Source organism: Acipenser ruthenus, chromosome 9 (assembly GCF_902713425.1).
Source record: "Acipenser ruthenus chromosome 9, fAciRut3.2 maternal haplotype, whole genome shotgun sequence".
Taxonomy (NCBI): Eukaryota; Metazoa; Chordata; class Actinopteri; order Acipenseriformes; family Acipenseridae; genus Acipenser; species Acipenser ruthenus.
In genome coordinates, this window is record NC_081197.1 from 21,458,714 (window position 1) to 21,485,290 (window position 26,577).

Consider the following 26,577-nt stretch of genomic DNA (forward strand, 5'->3'; position numbering starts at 1 on the left):
CCAATAGTAGATTCACTACTTCAACCAGTATCATCAGATATGCCAATAGCTGTGAACTGCTGGCACTGTGTTATGTAATTAAGTGTTTTCTACAAACTACTTAAATTAAATAGAGAAGCTTACCTAAATTAGTTTTTAATTTAATAAATAACTGCTACAACTATACATCACCGGAACTGCAAGATAGCCACATTTATAGTAAACATGTATTTCAGGGTTATATTAATCAAGATCAGCAAATACACCCATCAACAAAGTTAGGAAACAAGTATATTTAAACAAGTATTTTATTGAAAACAGAATGCCGAGAGTAACAGATGCATTTCTATTGTAATGTAAAACCCTGCATACATGACATGTCTACATTAAAACCTTAAATGTGATAAATATTTGGCAAGTGTGATTATTTCTATTCCCAAATCATCCAGCATTAAAATTACATTTAGGAACATTGATTTAGCATCTTAGTTCTTTTAATAACAATCATTATTTATTTTTTATTTCATCACCACTGGGTAGATATAGGATTTACAATTATACAAGAACAGTTTCAGCTGTTAGGCTTCATTTTATCAGAAGAAGGTTTCACGACAGAGTGGGCAAGTTGATTTGTTGCTGGAGGTAAACCACTTGTACTGCAATATAAAAAAAAAGATATATCAGTAATTGCAGGAATATTGCAGTCGTAACAAATGTTCTATCAATGTCTAAAAATACCAGATCATTATGGCCCCTGCTCACATTTGATTCAAATGACCAGTATTTACTAAGCAAATAACCCCCGAGGCATGCAGCTATATAAATGCAATTATTTAAGGCATAAAATGAGGTATAATTGCTAGATAAAAAATATAAAATGAGGTATAATTGCTAGATAAAATATAAAAGAAGACATTACTGGCTGAGCTACATTCCAAAATGAGAGAAACATCTGATGACTGATTTAAATTCTGCTAAAATAACTTTCAATGATCAGATATCTAATAATAATTATTGTCTTTGTTAGCATGTTCTTGCTCAGCCAGCGACATGTGTACCGCAGACACAAACAAAAATAAATGAATCAACTTTTAATACACAAAAAGTAGTTAAAGACACACACACACACACACATCTACTCTACATTTCTCGTTTGATTTTAATATCTACTTAAATATAAATAAGGTATAAGCACACATTTACAGTAATACATGTTTGTTATTCACATCCTCTGGGTCATCAATCAACTGTGTAAAGTAACTGATCAGATTATTGAAAATATATTGCAGATATACAGTGCCTATAGTAAGTATTCACCCCCCTTTGACATTTTCAGTTTGTTGTGTTACAATCTGAAATCTTGATGCATTTAAATGTGATTTTTTTCCCTTTGATTTACACAACCTACTCAACACTTTCAATGTGTGGAAAAATGGGGGGGGGGACAAATCAACTAAAAATAAAAACCTGAAAAGTTTTCATTAGATAAGTATTCACCTCCATTTGCTATGACACTCCTAAATAAGCTCAGGTGCAACCAATTGCCTTCAGAATAAACACAATAAGTTAAATGGAGTCCATCTGTGTGCAATAAAAGTGGTCCACATGATTTCAGATTAAATACACCCGTCTCTGTAAGGTCCCACAGTTGGGTAGTGTATTCAAAACAAAATATACTACCACAAAGACCAAGGAGCTTTCAAAACAACTCCAGGATAAAAGCTGTGGAAAGGCACAGATCAGGGGAGGGGTATAAAAAGATTTCAAAAGCATTTAATATCCCTTGGAGCACAGTCAAGTCGATCATTAAGAAGTGGAAGGCATACGCCACCACCCAGAATCTGCCTAGAGCAGGTCGTCCTCCCAAACTGAGCAGCCGGGTAAGAAGGGCATTGGTCAGAGAAGTCAGCAAGAGGCCAATGACAACTCTGAAAGACCTACAGTGTTCCATGGTTGAGATGGAAGAAACTATCCATGTGTCAACAATAGCTCAGGTACTCCACAAAGCTGGCCTGTATGGAAGTGGCAAGATGGAAGTCATTTCTGAAAAAAGCCCATGTAAAATCCTGCTTGGAATTTGCAAAAAGGCATGTGGGAGACTCTGAAAAGATGTGGCAAAAGATTCTGTGGTCCGATGAAACAAAAATTGAACTATTTGGCCTAAATGCAAGCGTTATGTCTGTCGCAAACCCAACACAGCACATCACCCAGGTAACACTATCCCTACTATGAAGCATGGTGGTGGCAGCATCATGCTATGGGGATGCTTTTCATCATCAGGGACTGGGAAGCTTGTCAGGGTAGAGAGCAAAATGGATGGAGCTAAATACAGGCAAATCCTTGAGGAAAACCTGCTTCAGTCTGCAAAAGACCTAAGACTGGGACGGAGATTCACCTTTCAGCAGGACAATGACCCCAAGCACACAGCCAAAGCGACACTGGAGTGGCTTAAAAACAAGAAAGTGAATGTCCTAGGAGTGGCCCAGTCAAAGCCCGGACTTAAATCCGATTGAGAATCTGTGGCAAGACTTGAAGATTGCTGTCCACCAACAATGCGCATCCAACTTGACAGAGCTTGAACAATTTTGTCAAGAAGAATGGGCGAATATTGCACGATCCAGATGTGCAAAGCTGGTAGAGACTTACCCAAAAGACTCACAGCTGTAATTGCTGCTAAAGGTGGTTCTACCAAGTAATGACTCAGGGGGGTGAATACTTATCTAACAAAGACATTTCAGTTTTTTTTTTATTTTTCATTAACTGTTGTTTCACAATAAAATTCTCTTGCCTCTTCAAAGTGTTGAGTAGGTTGTGTAAATCACAAGGAAAACAAATCCCATTTAAATGCATCAAGATTTCAGGTTGTAACAACAAACTGTGAAAACGTCTAAGGGGGGTGAATACTTACTCAGGCACTGTATGTGCAGCACAGAAGACAGCAGCAGTGTTTTTTTTTTTTTTTTTTTTTTCTTAAACCAACTAGTGTTTGTTAACCCTTTGCGGTCCATTGTCGGACTGGGTCCGACATTGCAATTATTCCTCACAGGTCCTTTGTCGGACTGGGTCCGACATCATTATAGCAACGCAATAAACGGGTGTTTAGTCGTTTTTTCTCCGGAAAAAGCCGAGAAAACCATTCAATTGCCGAGTGGTAGCGACAGGAGCAGAGACAAGTCGGGGGAAAAAAAAAAAAAAAAAAAAAAAGGCGTATTTCATGAATAGTCATACATGGTATCAGGTATCAGATAATGGGCGTCCATAATAAACAAGCTGGCTAAGTGCGTCAGCGCACTGAGACTATCATGGACATTTGCAGAGCTTTTTTCAGATGTTATAGTAATAAAATAATGACTTGGATCGCATTATTGAGGAGTTTGGTGATAAAACGAGTGATCTGGAGATGATCGATCGGTATGTACGACTATTATTATTATTATTATTTATTTCTTACACAGCTGAACGCTATAGCAAACAAAAGGCTGGGGAGGGGCTGGAGATGCCTAGTGTGTGCTTTGTTGATATGCAGGGCCATTTAAACCCGTTTGACTGTGAAAAAAAATACTTTTAAACAGCGCGTATAAAATTAACTGCGCGTGTGAAAATTAATTAGACCTGGCGTGCCTGACGCGCGATTAATAAATGGACCGCAAAGGGTTAATGTTTGAAAATGCCATTAAAACGCTGTCCATCACCATTCATACATTTAAACTGAATACTTCAATCTCAAGAGATAGCAGTCTGTGCTGTACTTGCTAGTTTCAATTTCTTTTTGTCAAAACAAGATTTTGTAGTAGCTAAATAAGCCATCACATTATAATCGTCAGTTTAAAAAAGAAAAACTGTTTTCTGGTTTGGTGTATTTCTTACTGTGCATCAAGTTTGTGTGTGTTAATAGGTTTCTTACCAGACATGCTGAATGGAATTTTTTCTTGCATGTCCTGCATGCCTTCTTCGGAAGAGAATAATTGGAACCATGAATAACAGAGTAACAGATCATGCAGTCTTCAACCCCCTCAAAGCGCTTGTCTACATTGTTCTTCCACAATGCCAGGCCTTCCATAATACTACCATTCTGAAACAGAAGCATCACAAAAATGCTTATTGTTAATCTTTAACTTCAAACACGTATACATATGAAAATGATTTGATAGCCTTTATGTTACCTATCAGTATAAAGCTTTATACTACTAGATTATATTCTTGTTCCAAGGCATAGAAAAGGTCTTATTGGTTCAGCAAACTGGCATTTCTGACCAATTCTGAACTGAATTGAGGTATTCTTGCTTGATCAGTATAGGAGGTCTGAAATGGAGTTTTGTCATCAAAGTAGAAGCATCTAAATGAACTTTACCTGATGGGTGAGGTAAGTACTAAGCTGAAGCATCCAGTTGCGCCACTGCTGAACAGCAACACCAACACGCCTTCCACTTTCCACAGATATTGACCCCAGAGGGTAATTCTGAGGCAGCTGGATTACTAGCTCAATAAATATATCTTCCACGGAGTACGTAGCAATTACTTCTCGTGTTGTAGAGCGCGCCTTTACCTAGCAGGACACACACAAAAAAGGGTCTGATATATGATCTGTCAGGATTAAATAATGATGCCCGGCACTTCAGAAACATAGTTAAACAAAAGCATTCATCTGACATGTCTCAGAAAAATATTTTTGTATTATAACTTCCCACAGACACAGCAATTCAAAGCAGTTTGATTCTAAAATTCACCTCTTTCTCACACACTTCTCGTAGAAACATTTACGTAATTGCATTCCTTTTCGATTGCAAAGGAGTACTTAAAGTTAGGAATGAAATTATACTGAAAGAAACAAAAATATAAAGTATTCTTTACAGCTTCACAACTCATCTGATTCTGCATTAGTCCTGGACTTTATTCCAAACAAGTCCTTCATTATTTATTGAACCTGTTCGGAACAATGTTACGGACAAGACTGGACTGGAAGACTTGCAAGTGAGTTCACAGATGTGGCAATGATATTTAATAATAATAATAATAATAATAATAATAATAATAATAATAATAATAATAATAATAATAATTAAAAAAAGGAGAACACATACTTACTGTCATGTTCTCAAAGGTTTGTGTACTTGTTTGTACAGATGAAATTTCCTGGCATGACAGCACATTACTGACATATTTGCTGGTAAATTTATCAACAGTGTTAAACACACGCTTTTCCTGGCCATTCCACCAAAGACGGACCATTGCTGGTAAATCCTTCAATGTAATGTAGTACACGGAACAAGCCAAATGTGCAATCTCTGAGGGCAAATATTCTGTTTCTGAAAGTGAGTTGACAGAAAAAATAATTATTACATACCACTTTAATATAGAGCCCAGGAAGGGACATGAGAGAAAAAAATATATATATATCTTGTGTTTCCAAGATAATATCTTGTGTGCACGACTTACTATCTGGAGGCCACAAGATAGTATGACGTGTGCAGCGATACATTTTATATATATACAGACGTGCTCAAATTTGTTGGTACCCCTCCACAAAAAACAAAGAATGCACAATTTTCTCTGAAATAACTTGAAACTGACAAAAGTAATTGGCATCCACCATTGTTTATTCCATATTTAATAGAAATCAGACTTTGCTTTTGATTTTTTATTCAACATAATATTGTAAATAAGAAAACAAATGAAAATGGCATGGACAAAAATGATGGGACCGCTAACCTAATATTTTGTTGCACAACCTTTAGAGGCAATCACTGCAATCAAACGTTTTCTGTAGCTCTCAATGAGACTTCTGCACCTTTTAACAGGTAGTTTGGCCCACTCTTCCTGAGCAAACTGCTCCAGCTGTCTCAGGTTTGATGGGTGCCTTCTCCAGACTGCAAGTTCCAGCTCTTTCCATAGATGTTCGATAGGATTCAGATCAGGACTCATAGAAGGCCACTTCAGAATAGTCCAATGTTTTGTTCTTATCCATTCTTGGGTGCTTTTAGCTGTGTGTTTTGGGTCATTATCCTGTTGGAGGACCCATGACCTGCGACTGAGACAGAGCTTTCTGACACTAGGCAGTACGTTTCGCTCCAGAATGCCTTGATAGTCTTGAGATTTCATTGTGCCCTGCACAGATTCAAGGCACCCTGTGCCAGGCGCAGCAAAGCAGCCCCAAAACATAACCGAGCCGCTTCCATGTTTCACTGTAGGTATGGTGTTCTTTTCTTTGAAAGCTTCATTTTTTCGTCTGTGAACATAGAGCTGATGTGACTTGCCAAAAAGCTCCAGTTTTGACTCATCTGTCCAAAGGACATTCTCCCAGAAGGATTGTGGCTTGTCAATATGCATTTTAGCAAATTCCAGTCTGGCTTTTTTATGTTTTTCTGTCAAAAGTGGAGTCCTCCTGGGTCTTCTTCCATGGAGCCCACTTTCGCTCAAAAAGCGACGCATGGTGCGATCAGAAACTGACGTACCTTCACCTTGGAGTTCAGCTTGTATCTCTTTGGCAGTTATCCTTGGTTCTTTTTCTACCATTCGCACTATCCTTCTGTTCAATCTGAGGTCGATTTTCCTCTTGCGGCCGCACCCAGGGAGGTTGGCTACAGTTCCATGGACCTTAAACTTCTTAATAATATTTGCAACTGTTGTCACAGGAACATCAAGCTGCTTGGAGATGGTCTTGTAGCCTTTACCTTTACCATGCTTGTCTATTATTTTCTTTCTGATCTCCTCAGACAACTCTCTCCTTTGCTTTCTCTGGTCCATGTTCAGTGTGGTGCACACAATGATACCAAACAGCACAGTGACTACTTTTCTCCATTTAAATAGGCTGAATGACTGATTACAAGATTGGAGACATGTGTGATACTAATTAAAGAAACTAATTAGTTTGAAATATCACTATAATCCAAATTATTTATTATCTTTTCTAAGGGGTACCAACAAATGTGTCCAGGCCATTTTAGAATATCTTTGTAGAATAAGCAATAATTCATCTCTTTTCACAGCTTCTTTGCTTTATTCTATGACATACCAAAGGCATGCAAGTATACATGATAAAATAGCTTTTAATTTCATCACTTTTCAGGAGGAATGAAGCATTATTTCAATGAGCTGTAAGGGTACCAACAAATTTGAGCACGTCTGTATATATATATATATTCTTTACAGACTGACATCACTGTGCATTCATACACTGACACGTTTTTAAAAAGTTTAAAAAGGTTTTAAAATATAAAATTGTTATATTTTGTCATTGTGGAATGAGTAAGCAATAAGGCCCTCCGCATCAGGCATTACCAGGTATTATGGACCAAACGGTAACGCCTGATGTGGAGGGTCTTACTGTTTTTATACTTTTATGTTACAGCACAATTCATTATAATTTGGATTCATTTGAACTGTATTTATTATTACATTTTTTTGTAAAATATATATATATATATATATATATATATGTATCCTTCCACATACGCACTCTAAAATGAAAGTTTTACAAAATACTGTCCTCTGTTATAAAAACATTGACTATGAGTTTTTAAAACTCATTTTTTTGCCATTATGTCACCAATTTAATTGTGTCTTAATGGCTTGCAAGTATACCAGACATTATATTGGTTGAATCTAGTCCAGTTTGTGGGTAAAGAGAAAGCTGGATTCTTCAGGCATTTCATTATATCTTTCTCCAGTGACTTGATGGGGCAGTTTGGATCATCGGGGCCCTCATACATTTAATAACATTTTGATAAATTAAACATAAAACATTACCATTTTAAATAACCTATGTGTTTAATTGCAGTACAGATTTTTGCACTGGGGCAGCTGTTCAAGCGGTGCCTTCCACTTTCGACAGGTGATTTACAGTGAGAGATGGAGTTTTTAGACGCACGTACTGTACAACCAAGATTTGCTATTTTAACAAAACAATGGAGCACATGTTCACTTATATTTGAATTCTGGTATTTTAATATACAGTACATTTCTTTAACTATTAAAACTCAAAGTTAGTTCAGTGTGCACAGTAAATCCAAGATGAGACTTTTGCGCATTAAAAGGCTTTTTTAAATGAGTTAATGTTTTTGTTTTAGATATCTAAGTTGGGTTAAAACTGACTATTAAAATCAATCTATTTTTTTGCAGCGCAAACCCACAGTTCAAACTAGAGATAATGCTGATTATTAATAAACTACCATAATCTGTAATCAGCGTTTCACTGCCACCAACAAAGAAGATGATTAATATTATTATTTTAAATCTGTGATGTTTTACTTCAGTTCCATCCCATGCCTGTGGCTCTCCCCATCAATCAAGCAAACAAACTCTGCACTGGTCAGAGCACACTGTTGTGGGTGTGGAGGCTCGCAGTAGGAACTGCAATCTTATTTATAAAGTTTTTTTTTGTTGCAAGCTTTCAGTCATGTTAACGCTGTATAATGATAGATTTTCTGTTTAGGCATAACCACTGTTGGTATGCTTGGGGCTTTCCAATTCCTTGCATACAGTTCATCATCTATGTTTCTTGGATCTTTGTTTCAGGTACCAGTATTAAATAATAAATAGGCCTGCATACATGTGGTATAGTTATAGCCTTCAAGCTTTTACACTTAACTGCAGTTTTAACTTAAATCTACAGAAGGATATTGGGAAATTATTATTCAGAATAGTCAAGTACTAAAATATTTCAAAATAAAAAAAAATAAAATCACTGCTTGTCTTTACTTTTATTATTCCTAGTAGTACATCAATTTCTCATGGTAAACGCTGTATTTCCTGTTTGAAATGTTCCAGAAATGCAATACGAGTAATGCAAATACGTTTTGTAAACCTTTCAAGCTTGAAAACTCAGGTTTTAGTGTAGCGGTACCTCCGATACCACTGTTTAGTAAATCCACCCATCAGTGAATGTATGTTATGCATTTTTAAGTTCAGTAAATATGTCACATGCTACTGATTTAACAGTGTATATCAAAGTACACAAGTAAAATGTGTTCAGTTTAAAGCTTAAATAAATTGTCAAGTGTCAAATTACACATTTCAAGTGGTTTACAATTGTTTTATTAATAATGGAAAAATTATCTATATCGGAATCAGTATCTGCCATTTATTGATATGCAATATCAGTAATCTGAATCAGCCCCAAAAAACACAATAGGTGCATCCCTAGTTAAAAGTGTCTGTCACCTTGAACTATACAAGCTATGTGGTTTGCAGTGCTCTTCTTTACAAAGGGCTGCATATACTGTATATATGCATATTAATTCAGTGTATATGTACCGCAATCTATATGTACCGTAATTTATATATATATATATATATATATATATATATATATATATATATATATATATATATATATATATATATATATATATATTCATTTTATTTTGTGTTGCGGACAATCAATTTTGTTTGTAGACAACCAGTGACCTGCATTGTACTTGTCTGTGGGAATGGTGTAATATTTGTGGACAACAATAAACACTGCATATAAACATTTCATAGCTTAAATGCGGATGACGTGATCAATTAAGTTTACAAATAAATCATTCAGCAACTGTATATACATTGTTACTGTTAACTTAAGTATACAAAAAGTAAACAGAAGCGGAATCAAAGAAACTAAAAATAAGAAACAGTTTGTACTGAATAAAAACATGTCTAAATCTCACACTTACTGAGAGCTGAAAGGTGAAGGTCCTCTGTAAAAAACGTTCTGGTTTCCTTGCTCCCAGGCTCTGCTGTCTGTCCAGGATACACTGGATTGTCAGGCATTAGCCGAAAGAGATGGAAAAGCAGCTTGTGCAGGGATTTTGTTTTCCGCAGGTAGAGTGAATACTGGACCCTTAACTGCAGCAAACACAAGGTCTCAGAGTCAGCTAGACCATTACAAACCAGCAGTTGCTAGCAGATTCTCAGAGGTCTGAATATTTTAGGTATTTTTGTATTTAATATGGAACCAATTAATACATTATATAATTAGAAAAGTTGAATGCTTAATGTTGAAATTTGAACACATTCCAATGATAAAGCTATTAAATAAACCATCATCAATAATGTACATCACTGTAACACTCCAGCCTATTTTTGCAGTACCATGAGAGCGGTTGAGGGAATGTACATGGTAATAAGGCATTAGAAGAGCTAGTACAAATCATGGTTCTGTTTGAAAACTTATAAATGTACCCTTACCACAACTTATGACTGTATGCTATTTAAAAAGTATATTAAAAACTTACATGAGATGAGGACGCCTTGAAGAAAGTAAGAATTAATTTCCAAGTAAGCAGATATCCTAGTATGCAACAATATTCTTCACTTAATGGCTGTACAACTGCAAACTCTCCAACCTGAACACTCCCCAGAATATCATCAAGTAATTCCTCTGTAGCACCAAGTATAGCCATCAGTGCTGCAGGGGGGGACCTAAAATGTAGAGTTAAAAAATGTTAGTGGGTATTGTCTGAAAGTGAGTGGTCTATATCATTAATACTGGCAGAGGTTAAAACAGTGTGGAACTGAAAGAGTTAATGTTCAGTTACCACTACCTTTAATAGAACTTTGTGAGAATCACATAATACAGCTGTGTACCACAACTTTAAAGCATGTGGTCTGTAACAATAATATTAAGGCTAGAACCTTAGAAGGGTTAATTTTTACTGGCTAACATTGGTAATGGAACTTAAAGAAAATCTAAACGTGGCATCCAGATGCCAATATCATGGCCACCAACACATTTCTATAACCTTGCAAATATGAAGTCACTATCTCAAATGGTTTGTGAGATGTGAGGTTTTGACAATGTGGCGGCTCCATAAATATGCAAGGTTGTGACTCAGACCTGCACTTGTGGTTCAAAGTTAAAAGGAATTAAATCCTAAGCATTTTCAACCCTAAATACATAAATTAAAACTTTGGCTATATGTTCAGTTTTCTGGAGAATTTCATCCATTCATCTTTAAACCTACACTGCACTAGTTACAGGATGTTGAAAGATAGGTAATACCTTCAAGTTGTATCTAAAAATATGCAAGAAAAAGCACTTACAAACACGGTTCTTCCTCCTCTTCATCATCAGATTTTGTGTTGTCATTTTCATTATCAAACTCGGGGAGCTGGGGCATTACCCTGACAAAAAACAACAAAAAACTATGAGAAAATTTAAATTTAAATGGAAGTCAATTAACAAAACACATTCTATTGCCAGATTGGTGTTGTACATTTTTTTTTTTTAAATACGTTCCACACAAAAAATGTATACTTAATCTAAAATAAAAGTTACCTTAAATGTTAAAAATTTTATTGTCAAAACAACAGTAATGCTCACTTTAAGGGAAGGGTGCTGCCTTGTGATGTATTTGCAAATTGTGAGCACCATCGTTTCAGTCATTTTTAAACGCAGAAGAGGTGCGCATTATTTTAGTGAGTTTACAGCATTCAGGGAGAACATATAATTGGATACAGAACACAGAGAGAACTAGAAAGAAACCCAATATGGGGTAAAGCGAGTTACTACAAAGTTAATTTAAATTCATGAACTGGATCAAAATACAAAACAAAAGACAAGAGCACGCTTTTTGCCAAAGTCCTTTATATTTGGTGCAAAACATGGGCTTATAACAGACTCTGTTTTAACAGACGAACATCAATGGGACATTTGTAAATTCCTGATTGATCCATGCAGTTACTGGGGGGTAGGGGAGGGAGGGGAAGACACCCCAACATTAAAGCACACTCACAGTTCAAAACTTATTTTACCACATATTAATCAAGTGGATTATTTAACCAGTTTACTTACTTGTGTAAAATATAGTAGACTGAGATCTGGACATGCCTAGCCTTAAACAAAAGCAGCGGTGTTAAGGTGTTCAGCAGCGTCTGCAGTTTGTCAGGTAAATTTGTTTTTTGGCCCGCCACAAATTTAGGCTGCAGATTATTTTGGGTCAATTGCTCAAGAGGAATGTAGATTAGTGCATCACCTACTGCCTTCAACACAGGAAGAGGGAAAAGGGGATCGTCTGTTTCAGAGAATTGTTCTGTACAAATAAACAACAAACAAAATTAGAGTTCATATAACCGTAGGAAATTCTCCATTAATATCATTTCACTGAGAAATCATTTGTGCACTTCTTCAAAAAAATATAAAAAAAGACTGATTTGTTGCAGGCATATTGAACTCATCACAATAGGTCCCTGCACAGCGGATGCACAATTGAGATTGTATGTGTTTGTTCCAAACCACATGAAGCTTTGCCGTGCTTGAAAGTCTAACAGCAGTGGATCAGGTAGCAGGCATTGATTCCTTCCATTGTCAGTAAAGCAGCTGCCAGCAACAACTTATACATTTCCTTTTGTATCCTTTTTGACCTCCAAAGCCCCAGATAGCTGCTACACAAGCACCACCTCTGGGATTTCACTTTGTATGCTGCTGTTATTGTATCCTGCAAGCACATCACACCACAACTCTTTAACCTCCTGTACTTCACACAATTAAATCCCTGTTGCTTTAGTCTAAATAAAATCATCCATGTAGTTAAAATGCACAAGCCTAATACTAAGAGGCCAAATGTACTTTGCATATCCCTACTAAAACACAAGCAAAACACTGTACCCAGCAGCAGAACAAAATGCATCTTACCCATGTAATAATTATTGCAAAGAGCAAAATGTTTTTAACTAATCTAACACGAAAACATATTCCTTTCACTATAGGGATAGAGCATGCGAGTCCTGAAGTATTTTTTAAAACCTACATACAGTCTAGCTTCAGTGCCACTGGAGTGTGTTTGTTTCGCTTTTCAAATATATCTAGCACACTGCTTCAGCAAGGTACTGTATTTCTAGTACTACATGTTTTTTTTTTTTCAAATGAACAAAATATAGTATTTCATAACTTATGACAATGAAAACTGTAGCCTGTCCTCCAGCACTGCTAGTTTTCAATGGAAAGTGAACAGATGTACTGTATTTTTTGATAATACTAGTTGTTTAAAACTACAAATGTTATAGGTTTAAACAAAGCTTTGCATATTACCCTCATTTTACAACAAGATTAAGTAAACACAAGAGTGATTGCACTGAATAACCTGTACTTCACCATTTAAAACATATAGGTAGATACTAGTGTTTGTATTGCACAATACAAGTACTTCTAGTTTAGTATCTTGGCAGTCTTCCTTGTTGACAGTTAATTTGATTTGTTGCTGCTTTATCTTTTCATATACAGTTGGGTACACAGCTAGATCTTTAACCAAAACACGTGTGTGTGTGTGTGTGTGTGTGTGTGTGTGTGTGTAACTATAACACTTGTCCTTTTTGCTAAATTAAAGCTCTGAAAGTTTAAATAGTCTACACTATTTACAGTTTACACTTTCTAATTTGTGAAATAATGTTGATATATATTCTTTGTGGGGATAGTAGAAAGGTCTGAAAAAAGACTATGCTTTGTACATTCTTGAAAATGTTGAACCACCCTTTACACTTGACACCACAATGAAACAAGGGCTCACACTGAGGTAAATCAGGACCCTAGGTCTCCCAGAATCAGAAAGAACAGATGTGGTGTCATTTTAAGAGCATGCATGAATAATATTAAAAGAACAAGCACTAAACCTATATGTTTTTTTTAATTGAATAATTGAATTATCAGTAGAAAAAAAAAAGTTCTTTACCGTATCGAAAACAAATTGATATTGTCCCAAACCTACCTATAAGTTGTACATTCATATAATACGATAAACACATTTGCCCTGGATGTTCTAGTTCAGTGTTTGCTATGGCATTTGTGCTCCGGGTGCTTTGAAAGAACAATAATTTATGTGACACCGATTTTCATAGATGTTTGTTTACTGGTAGAAAAACACACATCAGGATGAGTTGTTCTGATTTGTCAAGTTGCAGTGGTCATGCAACCATCCTTTTTCTGTTGCACAGCCTCTTGTGAAAGTATCAGAAGTACCTGTTCTAAAAAAAAAACACATTTATAAAATATCTTCTTGTTGCGTTGTGTATGGTGTGCAATGACCTTACACAGAACTGGCAGAGGAGGCAGCTGTTAACTGTTGCAAACATAATTATTGTGTGATCACCTACCAGGCTCACCTGTGATTTTTACAAAGAGTGGCAAAAGCAGACTGTGCACCCCTTCTGTAAAGAACTCTTTCCATTCGCTCATCAGGTTTGCTGGGAGCTTCTCCAGTAAATCTGGTGCAGGCGCTGTGAAAAATTCACTCAAAGCTGTAACTAAGTTACAAGTCTGACAGGCAAAAACCTGGGCCCATGGATTCCAGTAAGAGCCGGTATTCTCACTTACAGTCTGAAAGAGAGTAACGCCTACATTTAGAAAACAAAAAGTGTCTGCATACATTTGTTTTGCTGGTAACCCTGTAACAGTTGTCAGTCAATCAAAACAAAAACCTTATCAAAAGAAACATGAAGGAAGGCCACAGTATGTTGTTAACAGAGCTGACAACAGGGAACATCTATGACATGTGGATTAGTTCAGAATACTGAGTACCTAGCAAGATATTCATAATGATTTCCAATGCATGTTTAAAACAAACAAACCAAAAAAAAGTATTGTACTTGAAAAAACTATTACAGCTTAGTCCATTAACCCTTTCAGGACCAAGCATTTTTCAGTGGGAAGCTCCCCTAGGACCAGGTGCTTTTTGGCTATAGTTGACTCTCTTCCTATAAAAAATTTTTTATAGAATTTTTTTTTACAGTAGCATCTTCCAAATGGTGTCCTTTTTTTAGAACACTCTGGGGAACATTATAAAGTAACACTTTTTTTTTTTTTTTTTCTTAAGTCATTTTTATTATGTATTCTGCTTAGAGATACGTGTATAAAAACGTGTTATTCTATCACCCGAGGGACCTTACAATACTTCCTGAAAGTTTTGTTGAAAAATATTGATGTTTGGGCAGATAACAAGACATTGTTTCACCTGAGTGACTGCAATGACATAATACACGTTTATTCTCAGGGTCTTTATAAGCAATAATGGACACTACTCTTGATTTATTTTCTCAAAATAAATATTTATAAATAAAATAGTTACTCTTTTCATTATTATCAGTAATAAAGGAAAAAAAACACGTACCTGATACATTTAGTTCATGAAATAGTATATGCTTATATCCACTTGTTTCTTGGTATTTATAAATGTTGTAATGACATATATTAAAACACGAGACAGAATAAATGTTCTAATATAATTATAAGTCAAATACATTAGATTTAGAGTGTTTCCCCTTTTTTTATTAGCGCTAAACAAGTTTCTGTGATGTTTTGTTTCTTGTAGACAGTCTCCGCCTTTTAGACATTAAATACCACGCTCAGTGACGTTATACGAAGAAAACAAAAAAACTATCAGGAAGTGACAATAAGTCCCTCCCCTATCCATTGATGTGTGTTTCAAGCCTGTACTGCAAAGTATGGTGGTCCTGTAAGTAATCAAAACAAAGTGCTTTTTTTATAGTGTTTACACGATCGCGGTCCTAGAAGCCCACTTCAGTAGGATCGTGTTAACACGATCCTGGTCCTTAAAGGGTTAACCCACAAGTATACTTTATAATGTATTTGTCAAAGCAATATTCATGAGGTCAGCTCAGTGTTAGCTCAACTTTGCTGATTCGTTATGGGCAAGGAGGATTCTGGTTGAGCTCAGTTCAATTGCATCAAGATAAAGTCGCAAGGATTTCCCCAAGGTGAACACGGCACACAGCCCTAACAAATACAGTTTGACAGAATGCTACTTGCTGCATGTTAGGATTACTGTGTGTTTAAATGCATTTAATACTGTCTTAATATTTAGATAACTGCAGAAAAAGTTGATGTCTATGTCCAAAGTACAAGAAGTTACAAGAAAAAAAAAAAAAAAAAACATCTATTTACAAAACTATTTTACCTCCAGCCAGGCTAACATGGAGCACAAGATGAAATCCCATTGACTGTCTGTCATAAAAGATGGGGACCGTCTGATCAACCAGCAAATGAACCGAATCATTTGTACATTAAAAACCAGGAGGCTGGGAGAAACTTCCTTCAGATTACTGCGAAAAAAAAGATCAACATTCATGAGCTACCACACAGCTTCAGCAGCAATAGAAATAGGGCCACCTGTGTATGATTTACAGTAAATATAAATGGTCTGAACAGACCATTAACAGCATTGTTAGTAAATTAATCATATTTAGGGTACCACTGAACTTAAGGAACAATTTTGCTCATTCAAATCCTTAGCACATTTTAAAGAAGAGGCAATTATCTATTCAGGGATACCAAGATATTTATTAAATAAAGGGTCTGAGTGAGGAAAAATACAATCGCCACCACTAGTGTTGCTGTAAATCATTTGTTTTTGTGCCAGTACTGTATGTGTGCGTGTATATATTCTAAAGGACTTACAAGTTAAAGAGGAACACATCTTCCTTGTGGTTTCTCCATTCCATGACTGTCCTCAGAACCTCCATTAGCATGTCTTGACCTCCAGTAGCTCCACTTTTTAAACAACAGTGAATAACAGCAAGGTACCCATATCCTCCTGCAACAGAATATAACTTAATCTACAATATCCATTTCTTGTAATTCTCTACATAATACTAAATTCTCATGTCCAGGCTACCAGTGCAAGGGAAACAGATATCATTTAAGTTAGTATTTTGTATTGTGTTTAACAAAACAGCATGTTAAGGGGAGTAATATTTTTCTTGAGGTTTTAATTTTGTTCATCTTCTTTTTTTCATTTTACATTTTTTTCATTCTATGTTCCTCTATTTATGTATTTAGCCTTTTTACTCTGTTTCCTCAGTGCATTAGGGGGCTGCAGCAGGGATCAATCATGTCCCTTCTCTACCTATCTGACAAGTATCACAAAAAGGCAGTGATATTTTAAAAGGTGAAAAATGTAATATTTCTTGTTTCCTCAAATACATTAAATAATAATAACTTGCTAGCCACCTGAACGCACCTACAAATTTGATTTTGATCTTGCAGTCATTTAATTTAGAAAACATACCGGTAGTCATCTTCTTCTGTAACATGAATAATGCTAATTGCTAGTGTCAGAGTCCTGCATCAGGTCGGGTACCCACGGGTGACCCGCAAAGTGGGTCAGTTTAGGGTCTGCTTGGTGATATTAAAAATGTATGTGGACGAGATGAAACAAAAGATAGCGTATGGTTGATATCATGTAGTGGATAACAGTTAGCACGGTGAAGCAGAAATCTGGAATTCTGGAATCATAGTGAATGAAAATAATGAACATGTGACTGGATTAGCTGCTTGTAAAACCTGTCATTATGTTTTTGTGAACGACAGCCACAAAACTGGTACATCATCTCTGTGAAAGCACAGGTGTAGCTCCCTTTCAACTGGAGGCACGAAAGGAATAGACAGGTATTTTATAGTAAACAGATATAGTTAATATGTTACTATGTTAAAATATATCCAGACCACTATAGAAAGCTACCACACTGTATAGTCTATTGTATAAACTCAATCTGTGGTGAATTGTAGTGTATGTGTGACTGTGAGAGCGTGAGAGTCCGTTGACGCAGGCAGTTAGGAAAGGACAAACACTTGCGGGTTCGAGTCGGGTTGCAGGTCTTATTAATGCGGGTCGGGTCGCAGGTAAGAAGATGGTGCTGCAGCGGGTTGTGGGTTCGGGACAGGTCCCGTGCAGGACTCTGTCTAGTGTTACCTATAACTGACAAAGCAATAATCATTAATCACCATGGATACTGGTAATATCAGTGTCTTCCCACTTCAAAAGTTCTGCAGTGCAGTAGTTCATTAACAATTCCTTTTCTTCTTTAAACAAAAAGGGTGAGAGACCTTGTATGGTGCAGAGGTTTTGTTCTGTCAATGGGAAAAAGCTGACAAAAAAGAAAATTATTAGTAATCTCATTCTTTACAGATGACTTTTTTCATAGGGATCACAGCAGGACGCATGTAACCCAGCACTTATAAAAGAAGCGAACACAAAATTCCAATTAAAATCTAATTGCTAAGACTCCAGCATCTCTTAATAATCCTCTTTCTCTCTGCCCACACATACACCAAAAGACTTTCCGGGCCTTGTAAAATAGTATGCAGAACCCTAGGGACATTTTCAAGGCAAGACTTTGCAGTCTAGTGTTTGACATTACTGAATTTCATACACTTTTGTGACTTAAGAACATCAGCCTAATACAGCCAATAAAATAGTAAGCAGCAAATTAATTTTATAATTCTAGAATGACAAGCTGGCTGCACTTTTAGCTTCGTTAACAGATAGTACTTGTTTGAAATAGGTCTCTCTTTATACAAATATTTTTTATTATATAATACCTGTTTATTTTTAACCAGCCTTTAAAATGGTATTGTAAAAAACTATGGGCCAACTATATTTTTTTAAAAGCTATAATTTGAAGCAAGTGCAAAAGGTGAATGGACGTTTTCTGAGAGGCATAAAACTAACAAGAAACAACTTAGTTGCAGATAAAAGCAGTTGAGTTACTGATACAAGTATTTTATACCATAAACATTACTTGCTTTTGTTTACTAGTTGTTCTTCAGTTCAAAATTCTAATTTGGTCATTTATACCGAGGATTATTGTTGTATTGTTTTATTAAAATTAGACTGTATATGGAGGGAGTCAAGTTTATAGGGATATAGCTGTTAAGTGGCATTTCTTGTAACATTAGTTGTGGACAGCTTTTATCATATTCCCCCAAAGATGGGACCAATTCTGACTACACTGGACAGCCTTTCTATTATGAATAAATGTGATGAATTTGTATGAACTTACCTTTCAATTGTTTCATAAAGCTTCTTTAGATCAGAACTACTGACTTCTTTTGTTTCTGTATATTTTGCCAGAGTCAGGGTCCACAATGACCCATTCTGCATAGACCTGTTTGGGGAATAAAACAATATGTTGAAATTTCCATTTGCTGCCACTGCTAGTTTTGTTCCGATACATTGGCTATAGCCTTATTAACCTTATTTTATTTTTTTAAATAAAGATGAAACACTTTACCTGGAAAACAAGGTTTCGAGAACATTAAACAATTTTCCGCTTTCTTTGCTAATTCTTTCATGTGTAATGTTCATTTCTTGAAGCATTCCACAACATTCTGACACCACAGCAGGAAGAATTTCAATTTCTTCACACCACTGCAGTGAGTAGAGTACTTCTGCAACTAATTAAAAACACACATAACAGGGTTATTTCCAGCTCAATTAAGTGGATCATCAATGAATTCCATAAAGATAAAGGAGAAATGATGACAAAGCGTTGCAGCAAGCACAGTGTAGTTGTTTAACCAAAACTACACAGGGCTCCAGACTGCGACTTAAACTGTTTCTGGCAACTGATGGTGTCTGTAACCCCAAAAATGCTGCCTCTCCCTTTAAAAGCACGTGTCAATATTTACAAGTGTGCTATGACGTCGTGCCATTAACAAAATGCCCCGAAAACCTGAAATAAAGAAAATTATAAGGAAGAGCTGAAATGCAGCAAAAAGGTCAAGAATTAATTAAACAAAAATCCCACCCCTCCAAAAAACAAAGTTCTCTTTATGAACTCCAATAAACCAATTGCTGTCTTTCGCCAGTCAAATCATAGGGTACCTAAATAAAGTTGAGTCAACACTAAGTTTAGTTTTTTTGTCTTTTTAGCAGCAGCATCTATTCCAGATATAATAGATCTGGTTATTGTTTACCGTCAGGAGTTTGACAATGATTGAATTGCGCAGCAGCTTCCCAAGTTAGATGATGAGCTGGTTTCTCTTCAGCCAAAAAAAGCAAACATGGCAATTCAAGACTTTACCTCTCCCAAAGCAGAAAAGTTTGTCTGGAGCCCTGCTACAGAGAGCTGGCAGGTTTTATTATTCAAATACTGCTTTTCTTTCAGAACCATTTTCTAAAAAATCTGTATACAAAGCTGAATTACAATTTGATAAGCCGAAAACATGATGGATACCTCCAGGGATGAAAAACAAAATATTAAAAAAAGATCTTCACTTACCTGTGCATTCAGCTCCAACAAGATTGAGTTTGTCTTTTTCATTAATACTTTCCAACATAATTAAAATCACTTGACCCAATAATGCTGCAGCACACAGATGACTTGGAATCTTGACAGAGGAACGGAATCTCCATACATCCATACAGAGGTATTGACAATTCAAATTCAGTCTTCCATTTAACAGAGGTCGCTTCAGCCACTGCAATTAGGTAACAAAAAAAAAAAATTATTTGGGTTTGATCCAGAGCTGACAACAGAAACAAAACTGAAATGAGCACAAAGTAACTTTGGATAGTGTCTTCTACTGAAAATACTGAAAATAAAAGTCTGGTAAATTATTTATATATGTAAATAAAAATATATAATATATACAGTATATAGACACACACACACACATAATCTATAAAAACAGTCCAAATGACATTACTTTAGGAATAATGGGATGATTAATTATTGAAATATAAACCGTTCAACTTTTTAGTATCCACCTAAAAATTATTACCAATCATATACTGTTGTATAATACTTTTCTAAATATACATCAAGTTAATACAACCGTACACCAGGTAAGAACCCATGGAAATGTATTTGTACAACCTGTGGAGGAAGAGCCTGTCTCATCATCTTCCATTCTGAATCATTAGGTGTTAAACACTCAATGAATTTCTCCATAATGTGAGAGCTGGGTGGATTAGTCCTGATCAGATTTTCCACTAAACTGCATACAGATGAAATGAGTACCTGCAGGCTAACAAAAAAATTATAATAATTATTATTATAATAATTTCTATATATAATTTTATTATTAGGGAAGGGCGAAGTGCTAGCCTAAAGCAATATATATATATATATACACTACCGGTCAAAAGTTTTAGAACACCTCCATTTTTCCAGTTTTTATTGAAATTTACGCAGTTTAATGTCTCAATGTACTCTGAAATTAAAGCATAGAACAAATAAACAATTGGAGATAAAAAAGAAATCATGGAATCATTTTGTTTAACAAAATTTAATCTAAATTTTTGACTCATCAAAGTAGCCACCTTTTGTAGATATAACAGCCGAACACACTCGTGGCATTCTTTCTACAATGGAAATCAAATATTGTACGGAAAGTTCTTTCCAACACTGTTGCAGAAGTTTCCACAAATGTGTTGCACTTGTAGGTTGCTTTGCTTTCACCCTTCTGTCCAGTTCATCCCAAACCAGCTCGATGGGGTTTAAGTCTGGAGACTGTGCTGGCCATTCCATGATTTGAAGCCTACCGTCTTGTTCTTTTCTTCTAAGGTAGTTCTGACATAGCCTGGAGGTATGTTTTGGGTCATTATCTTGCTGTAGGATGAACCCCTGACCAACTAGGCGTATACCAGAGGGTATTGCATGGAGCTGCAAAATGCTGTGGTAGCAGTTTTGGTTCAGGGTGCCACTCACTCTGTGCAAGTCGCCGACTCTGGATCCAGCAAAAGAGCCCCAGACCATCACGCTTCCTACTCCATGTTTGACAGTTGGTGTCACACACCGAGGAACCATCCTTTCGCCTACTCGACGGCGTACAAAAACCCTGCGTGATGAACCGAAGATTTCAAATTTTGATTCATCGGTCCATAAGACCTTCCAGTCTTCAGTAGTCCACTGGCGGTGCTTCATGGCCCAGGCAAGCCTCTTTTTCTTATTTTGCCATCTTAGCAATGGCTTTCTTACTGCCACTCGACCTGTCAAACCTGCAGCTCGAAGTCTTCTCTTCACAGTTGAAACTGAGACTTGCTTGCTTCGACCAGTGTTAAGCTGTGCTTGAAGCTGTTGTCCTGTGAGCCGCCTATCACGCAAGCTGTTGACTCTCAGAAACTTGTCTTTTGATTCTGTTGTGGCTTTGGGTCTGCCAGACCTCTTCCTGTCAGAGTTTCCTCCAGTTTCCAAGTGCCTTTTGATGGTGTAGGAAACTGTACTCACTGACAACTTGGCTTTCTTTGCAATTTCTCTAAAGGAAAGACCTACACTTTTAAGGGTTATAATGGTCTGTCTGTCTTCCTTTGTTATCAGAGCAATATACTATTTCCTGCAGTACAATACTGTCCAAATAAAGCTTAAGAGGGTGTAGTAACACAGTCTGTTCCAACACTGCTTTTATACAGACAGAGGGTTTGTAAGTAATCAACAAAAGTTGGGACACCTGTTGGAATTGTTAGCATCAACTTTCAAGGCTTAATTTACTTCCATTGCTGCAGAACAGCTGTAAGTTTTTAACCCATTACTTGTTCCCTGAAAAAGGCCTTTTTGTATAACTCTGAAATGTACATTATTTTTCAGTTTTTGGTAACCTAACCTTTTTTCTTTTTAACCTCTGGCAGTTTACCGCTTACCTTTGTACCATTTCAGGTTATTCAATGGACTGGAACTGCTTAAATTTCAATAAAAACTGGAAAAATGGGGGTGTTCTAAAACTTTTGACCGGTAGTGTATATATAAAGTCTCCTGGGCAGAAATTAAGAATCAGCTTTGGTTTAAGCCTGCTAAATTAGATTTCTATCACTTTAGGGTTTATGGACAATACATAGCATCCAATTCCTATTGTATGGTTCTTAATACATTTACAAATTATTCAAGACAAAATCTGATGATAATAATGCAATAATGCAATCTTTTAAATAGCTTTACAGCATGTATAATCTTGTTAAAATATATTATACCACTAATCAGGAAATATTTCACATGCAAGTCTCTTAAGTTGTCTACTACTGCATTACATAGCACAAAACAGGAGATAGAAGCTGTAAAGAAGATTTGAGTTGTATGTAGAACAACATTTAACTATGGTTTAAACTTACACATGACATTTTTTAATTGTAACAATTGCTAGACCAAAACAACATAAGTAGAGTTGCAATACCATTATTCACTGCCTAGATGACACTCTTACAGGTGACCCATGATGGAAAAAAATTGACAGACAAAATAATAAAATAGTTTTGGTCACCTGAGACTGCAGCTCCATTTTTTTCATATAAAAATATAAATCCTCTAGGCTTTTTTGACAAGGAGAAACATGGATTCAAGTTGTTTTTATTTTTACAGCTGCTAATATCTGTGATATTAATTTATGTTTTAGTGAATCAGGACATTTCTGCTTGTGACTTGTGAACTGTGTCGTGTCTGGAGTGCTGCAGGTGGCAGCCATCTTGCTTTGTGTATTTTGAGTACTAATAGTGTGTGTTTAAGATTTAACCATTTTTTTTTTTTTATTGAAATTTGGCTAAAAGGTGACTAATCTTTAATTAAATATGACAAATCATACAAGAATGTAGCACGAGTTAAAAGTATGCGTCATGAAACCAATTTTTCAACAACAGGGAAATGTCTCCCTTACATTGCAGCAGGACTAAAACTTGTATTAAGTACTTAATTTATTTGTATAATCACTAGTCAGTATAAAAGTCTCCACTAGGACCCAGTGGAAACACCAATCAGCTGAGGCACTGTTGGTGCTCAAGCCCGGGCGTCATTTGAGGGGGATGGCGATTGGGGGTGGATGGGGATTTGGGGGGGGGGGGGAGCGGGGCAACAGGGGCAGTCAGTTGTCAGAGGGGGGCCCAAACAGCAGTTTCTGTGAGAAATTAAAAGGCTTAAAAAGGAAAGGGTTCATGCTTCGGGACATCGAAAGTGCAGCGACTAGCCTGACATTAATGTAACGTTGTTGAATGAAACATTCTCTTTTTTTCTTGCCAAAAGCTGAAATGCTACTATGTTTTAAAATTGTTCTGCCTAAAAAATGTCATAGCAACAGCCACTGCCAAGTTATTGTGATAATTTGTTGAAATTCAAAATTAATGATAACAGCCGTTGTGTACCAAAAAGCAAAAGAGAAAGGTAAATTTTACTAATAATTCTGTTCAAGTGTTTAAGAGGTGTTCTGGGAAGTTGTTAGTAATGATGGGCGGAGTTTCAAATGACACTAGGAAGTAAAGGGAGCAGCTGCGATGGAGACTGAAGCCGGATCTATATATATATATGTATATATTTTTTGCATAATTGTCTATTGATTTTTCTGCTAAAATTATTATTTACTAGGCCTATTCTTTCAATGACAGAAAAGGGTGTGCATCTGCCATTTCTGCCCCTTGACAACTGTGAGTTAATTAAGTCCCCCTCGATGAAGGCTCTACCATGTGTTAGTTGACCGCACTGGTATTTATGCGTCCCAAGCCGAAGTCAAGGTCAGCTACCACACAGTGGAGCCTTCATCGAGAGGGCACTGTCACTATTAGAAAAACTATGTTCTCATTATCTTTAAAACAACACTTTAATATCTAGATTTACCCTGAACTTGTAATGATTTGTCGGGTACCCTTCTGCTGAGAAAAGATTTAGAAAAATAGTCCCAAAAATATTCATATTAGAGATCACATATATAAATGAGAGAAAAAACTAATAACTTTATTAAACAAATCCCTTTTTACTTGTCAGAGTTGCTTATAGTTTATCTGGATAGTGCCAGATATTGGTATTGAGCAATATTACTGAACTGTCCGTGTCTCGGTTTGTTGATATTGCTGAAAGATGCTGAGCTCCAGTCGAGCTGACAGGCTTTGGATTGGCTGTTGTGGCAGTGGTAGGTACAGGACTGGTTGGTTTTATAGTTGCAAAGTAGTGATTGGCTGGTTTTGGTGGATAATAAAATATATTGTGTCTTTGTTTAGTATTTACTGACCAAAAAGCCAGTACTTGTGCGGACTGATTTTAAATTTGATTCACAGTTGATGCTGTTTTATAGTAGCCGGCCTCTACCGTCTGATAGAAGCCCGCTAGAGCTGAAAGCTGATTGGCTGATGGTACTGAATCGTTTTCTTATAAATGTGAGTTCATCACTTTAAATCTCTTTCAACCTATATATTTGTTAATGGAAAATAAGAAAAACAATTTACCTTTTTACACCCATAGTTGAATTTAGAATTTGGTTCTTCACCCATAGTGCAGAACTATGCAAGAAGGTCCCTTCCCCAAAATCAGTTCCAATCTGTCCAACCAGTGATTGTATACCAGCAAAACATGCATGGTTCAGTTTCTGCAGCAGTGAGTCTTCCAGAAAGAATATGACATGAATTAGTTATCACCAAACTTCCCACATTGTTTTTTTTACACACAGTATGCAATCCTCTTGCCTACCCAAAGTGCCCAAAAGACAACTTATGTATACAATAAGAGACAGGGCCAGCTGTACATATTAACTTTTTAATATACATGTAATCCCTGGTAGCCTGCCTGAGACCTCATCTCCTGCAGTACAACGTTAAATCCCTATGCACCTCAATGTAAACAACAACCTTAGTTGTTCTACTTTAAACTACAAAGGGATAACAACAAAGATGATGCACATTCCAGTTATTATTATTTATTATTATTTTTTTCTTAGCAGACGCCCTTATCCAGGGCGACTTACAGTCGTAAACAAATACATTTCAAGAATCACAGTACAAGTGATACAATTAAGAGCAAGATAAATACAATGACTTCATTGACATATGAAGTTCTTCATTGACATATAAATCACAATAATAACATCCACCTTGGTATTTCTTCTTAGCAGACTACATTTACTACATTAACAACTGAAATATAAGCACTTGTATTAATGCTTATAGGTCACAATTTTACTTTTAAAAAATCATGGTACAAAACAACAACTTACCCGACAAGTGAGTAATTTCCTGGCTCTGAGCACACAGTTGGAAAACTGTTAATAAAAGATCTTCAGCCGACGATAGCAGCAGACAGTTTTTAACTGAGCAAAAGAAGTTGGAAGCCACATCACAGATGAAGGACACTAGAGGCTCAATGTCACCAGCATCAGACAGATTTTTGGCTTTCAATAGAGTTGCATGTAGTTTTTCAATTATTTTTTCCACGTAAACCTCACCAATAAGAGTCTCTGTTGATATATATATAAAAAAAATCCATGTAAACAAGTTCTACCTGTATGCAGCTACAGTATCACTTACAGATAATATATAGCCAATGGGAGACAGAAGATTGGCTCCTTAATAATCTGTTAAAAAGAAGTTATTTGCAAGTTTCATCACAATCTAATTATTAATTTCTCAAGATACTCAATGTAAAACACAATTAAAACTTCTTGGGGAAAAACATTTTTTTAAACCCCCTAAGTCTTATATTTGTTCAGTATTGATGAAATGAAATCCACTTACTCTTTTGAACATGCTGAGACAATGCTAAACTGATAAGTGCCCAGCTGTCTGAATGAGAGGATTTCAAAGTGGAGATCCTATTTAGCCCAATGGCACAAAGGTCCTCTGCCAGCTTTACAAGCTTCTCTCCCAACACTTCTCCTTTCAACCAATCTGAAGTTGCTTCAAACTTAGCTTCATCTGCACATGCCTGTAAAAAAAAAAAAGTTTACAATTTGTTCAAAATGATTCGTATTTTCAAAGATAAAAGGGGGGGTCACAATGTTAACATTTCCCCTGTGTACAATACGAATTAAAATTACAATGTCATTTTTCTGCAGACCTGGAAAAAAAAAACTGTAAAAGCTACAACTATAGCATTTGACGCCAAGGCAGGGGTCTGCAGACTTCATTTTCTCCAATGTTT

General features: G+C 36.1%; 1 protein-coding gene across 2 annotated transcripts in view; it reads right to left on the minus strand.

Moving 5' to 3' along the window:
- Positions 1-269: 269 nt before the first annotated feature.
- The window catches only part of LOC117406035 (E3 ubiquitin-protein ligase listerin-like), a 51,652-nt gene continuing 25,344 nt past the window's right edge, over positions 270-26,577 (minus strand). The window contains exons 12-30 of one of the 2 annotated variants that reach the window (XM_059029683.1): positions 26,172-26,361; positions 25,655-25,894; positions 24,891-25,044; positions 20,569-20,719; positions 19,972-20,170; positions 18,982-19,144; positions 18,751-18,855; positions 17,693-17,835; positions 16,367-16,502; positions 15,867-16,011; positions 14,056-14,269; positions 11,753-11,990; positions 11,002-11,082; positions 10,194-10,380; positions 9,633-9,804; positions 5,065-5,285; positions 4,331-4,525; positions 3,884-4,051; positions 270-635 (exon numbers count right to left, since the gene is read on the minus strand). In XM_059029683.1, coding sequence (XP_058885666.1) covers positions 573-635; positions 3,884-4,051; positions 4,331-4,525; positions 5,065-5,285; positions 9,633-9,804; positions 10,194-10,380; positions 11,002-11,082; positions 11,753-11,990; positions 14,056-14,269; positions 15,867-16,011; positions 16,367-16,502; positions 17,693-17,835; positions 18,751-18,855; positions 18,982-19,144; positions 19,972-20,170; positions 20,569-20,719; positions 24,891-25,044; positions 25,655-25,894; positions 26,172-26,361 — 3,165 coding nt within the window. In that variant the 3' untranslated portion in view covers positions 270-572. Of the gene's footprint in view, positions 636-3,883; positions 4,052-4,330; positions 4,526-5,064; positions 5,286-9,632; positions 9,805-10,193; positions 10,381-11,001; positions 11,083-11,752; positions 11,991-14,046; positions 14,270-15,866; positions 16,012-16,366; positions 16,503-17,692; positions 17,836-18,750; positions 18,856-18,981; positions 19,145-19,971; positions 20,171-20,568; positions 20,720-24,890; positions 25,045-25,654; positions 25,895-26,171; positions 26,362-26,577 lie in introns of both variants that reach the window. The other variant, XM_059029682.1, reaches the window with a different exon arrangement.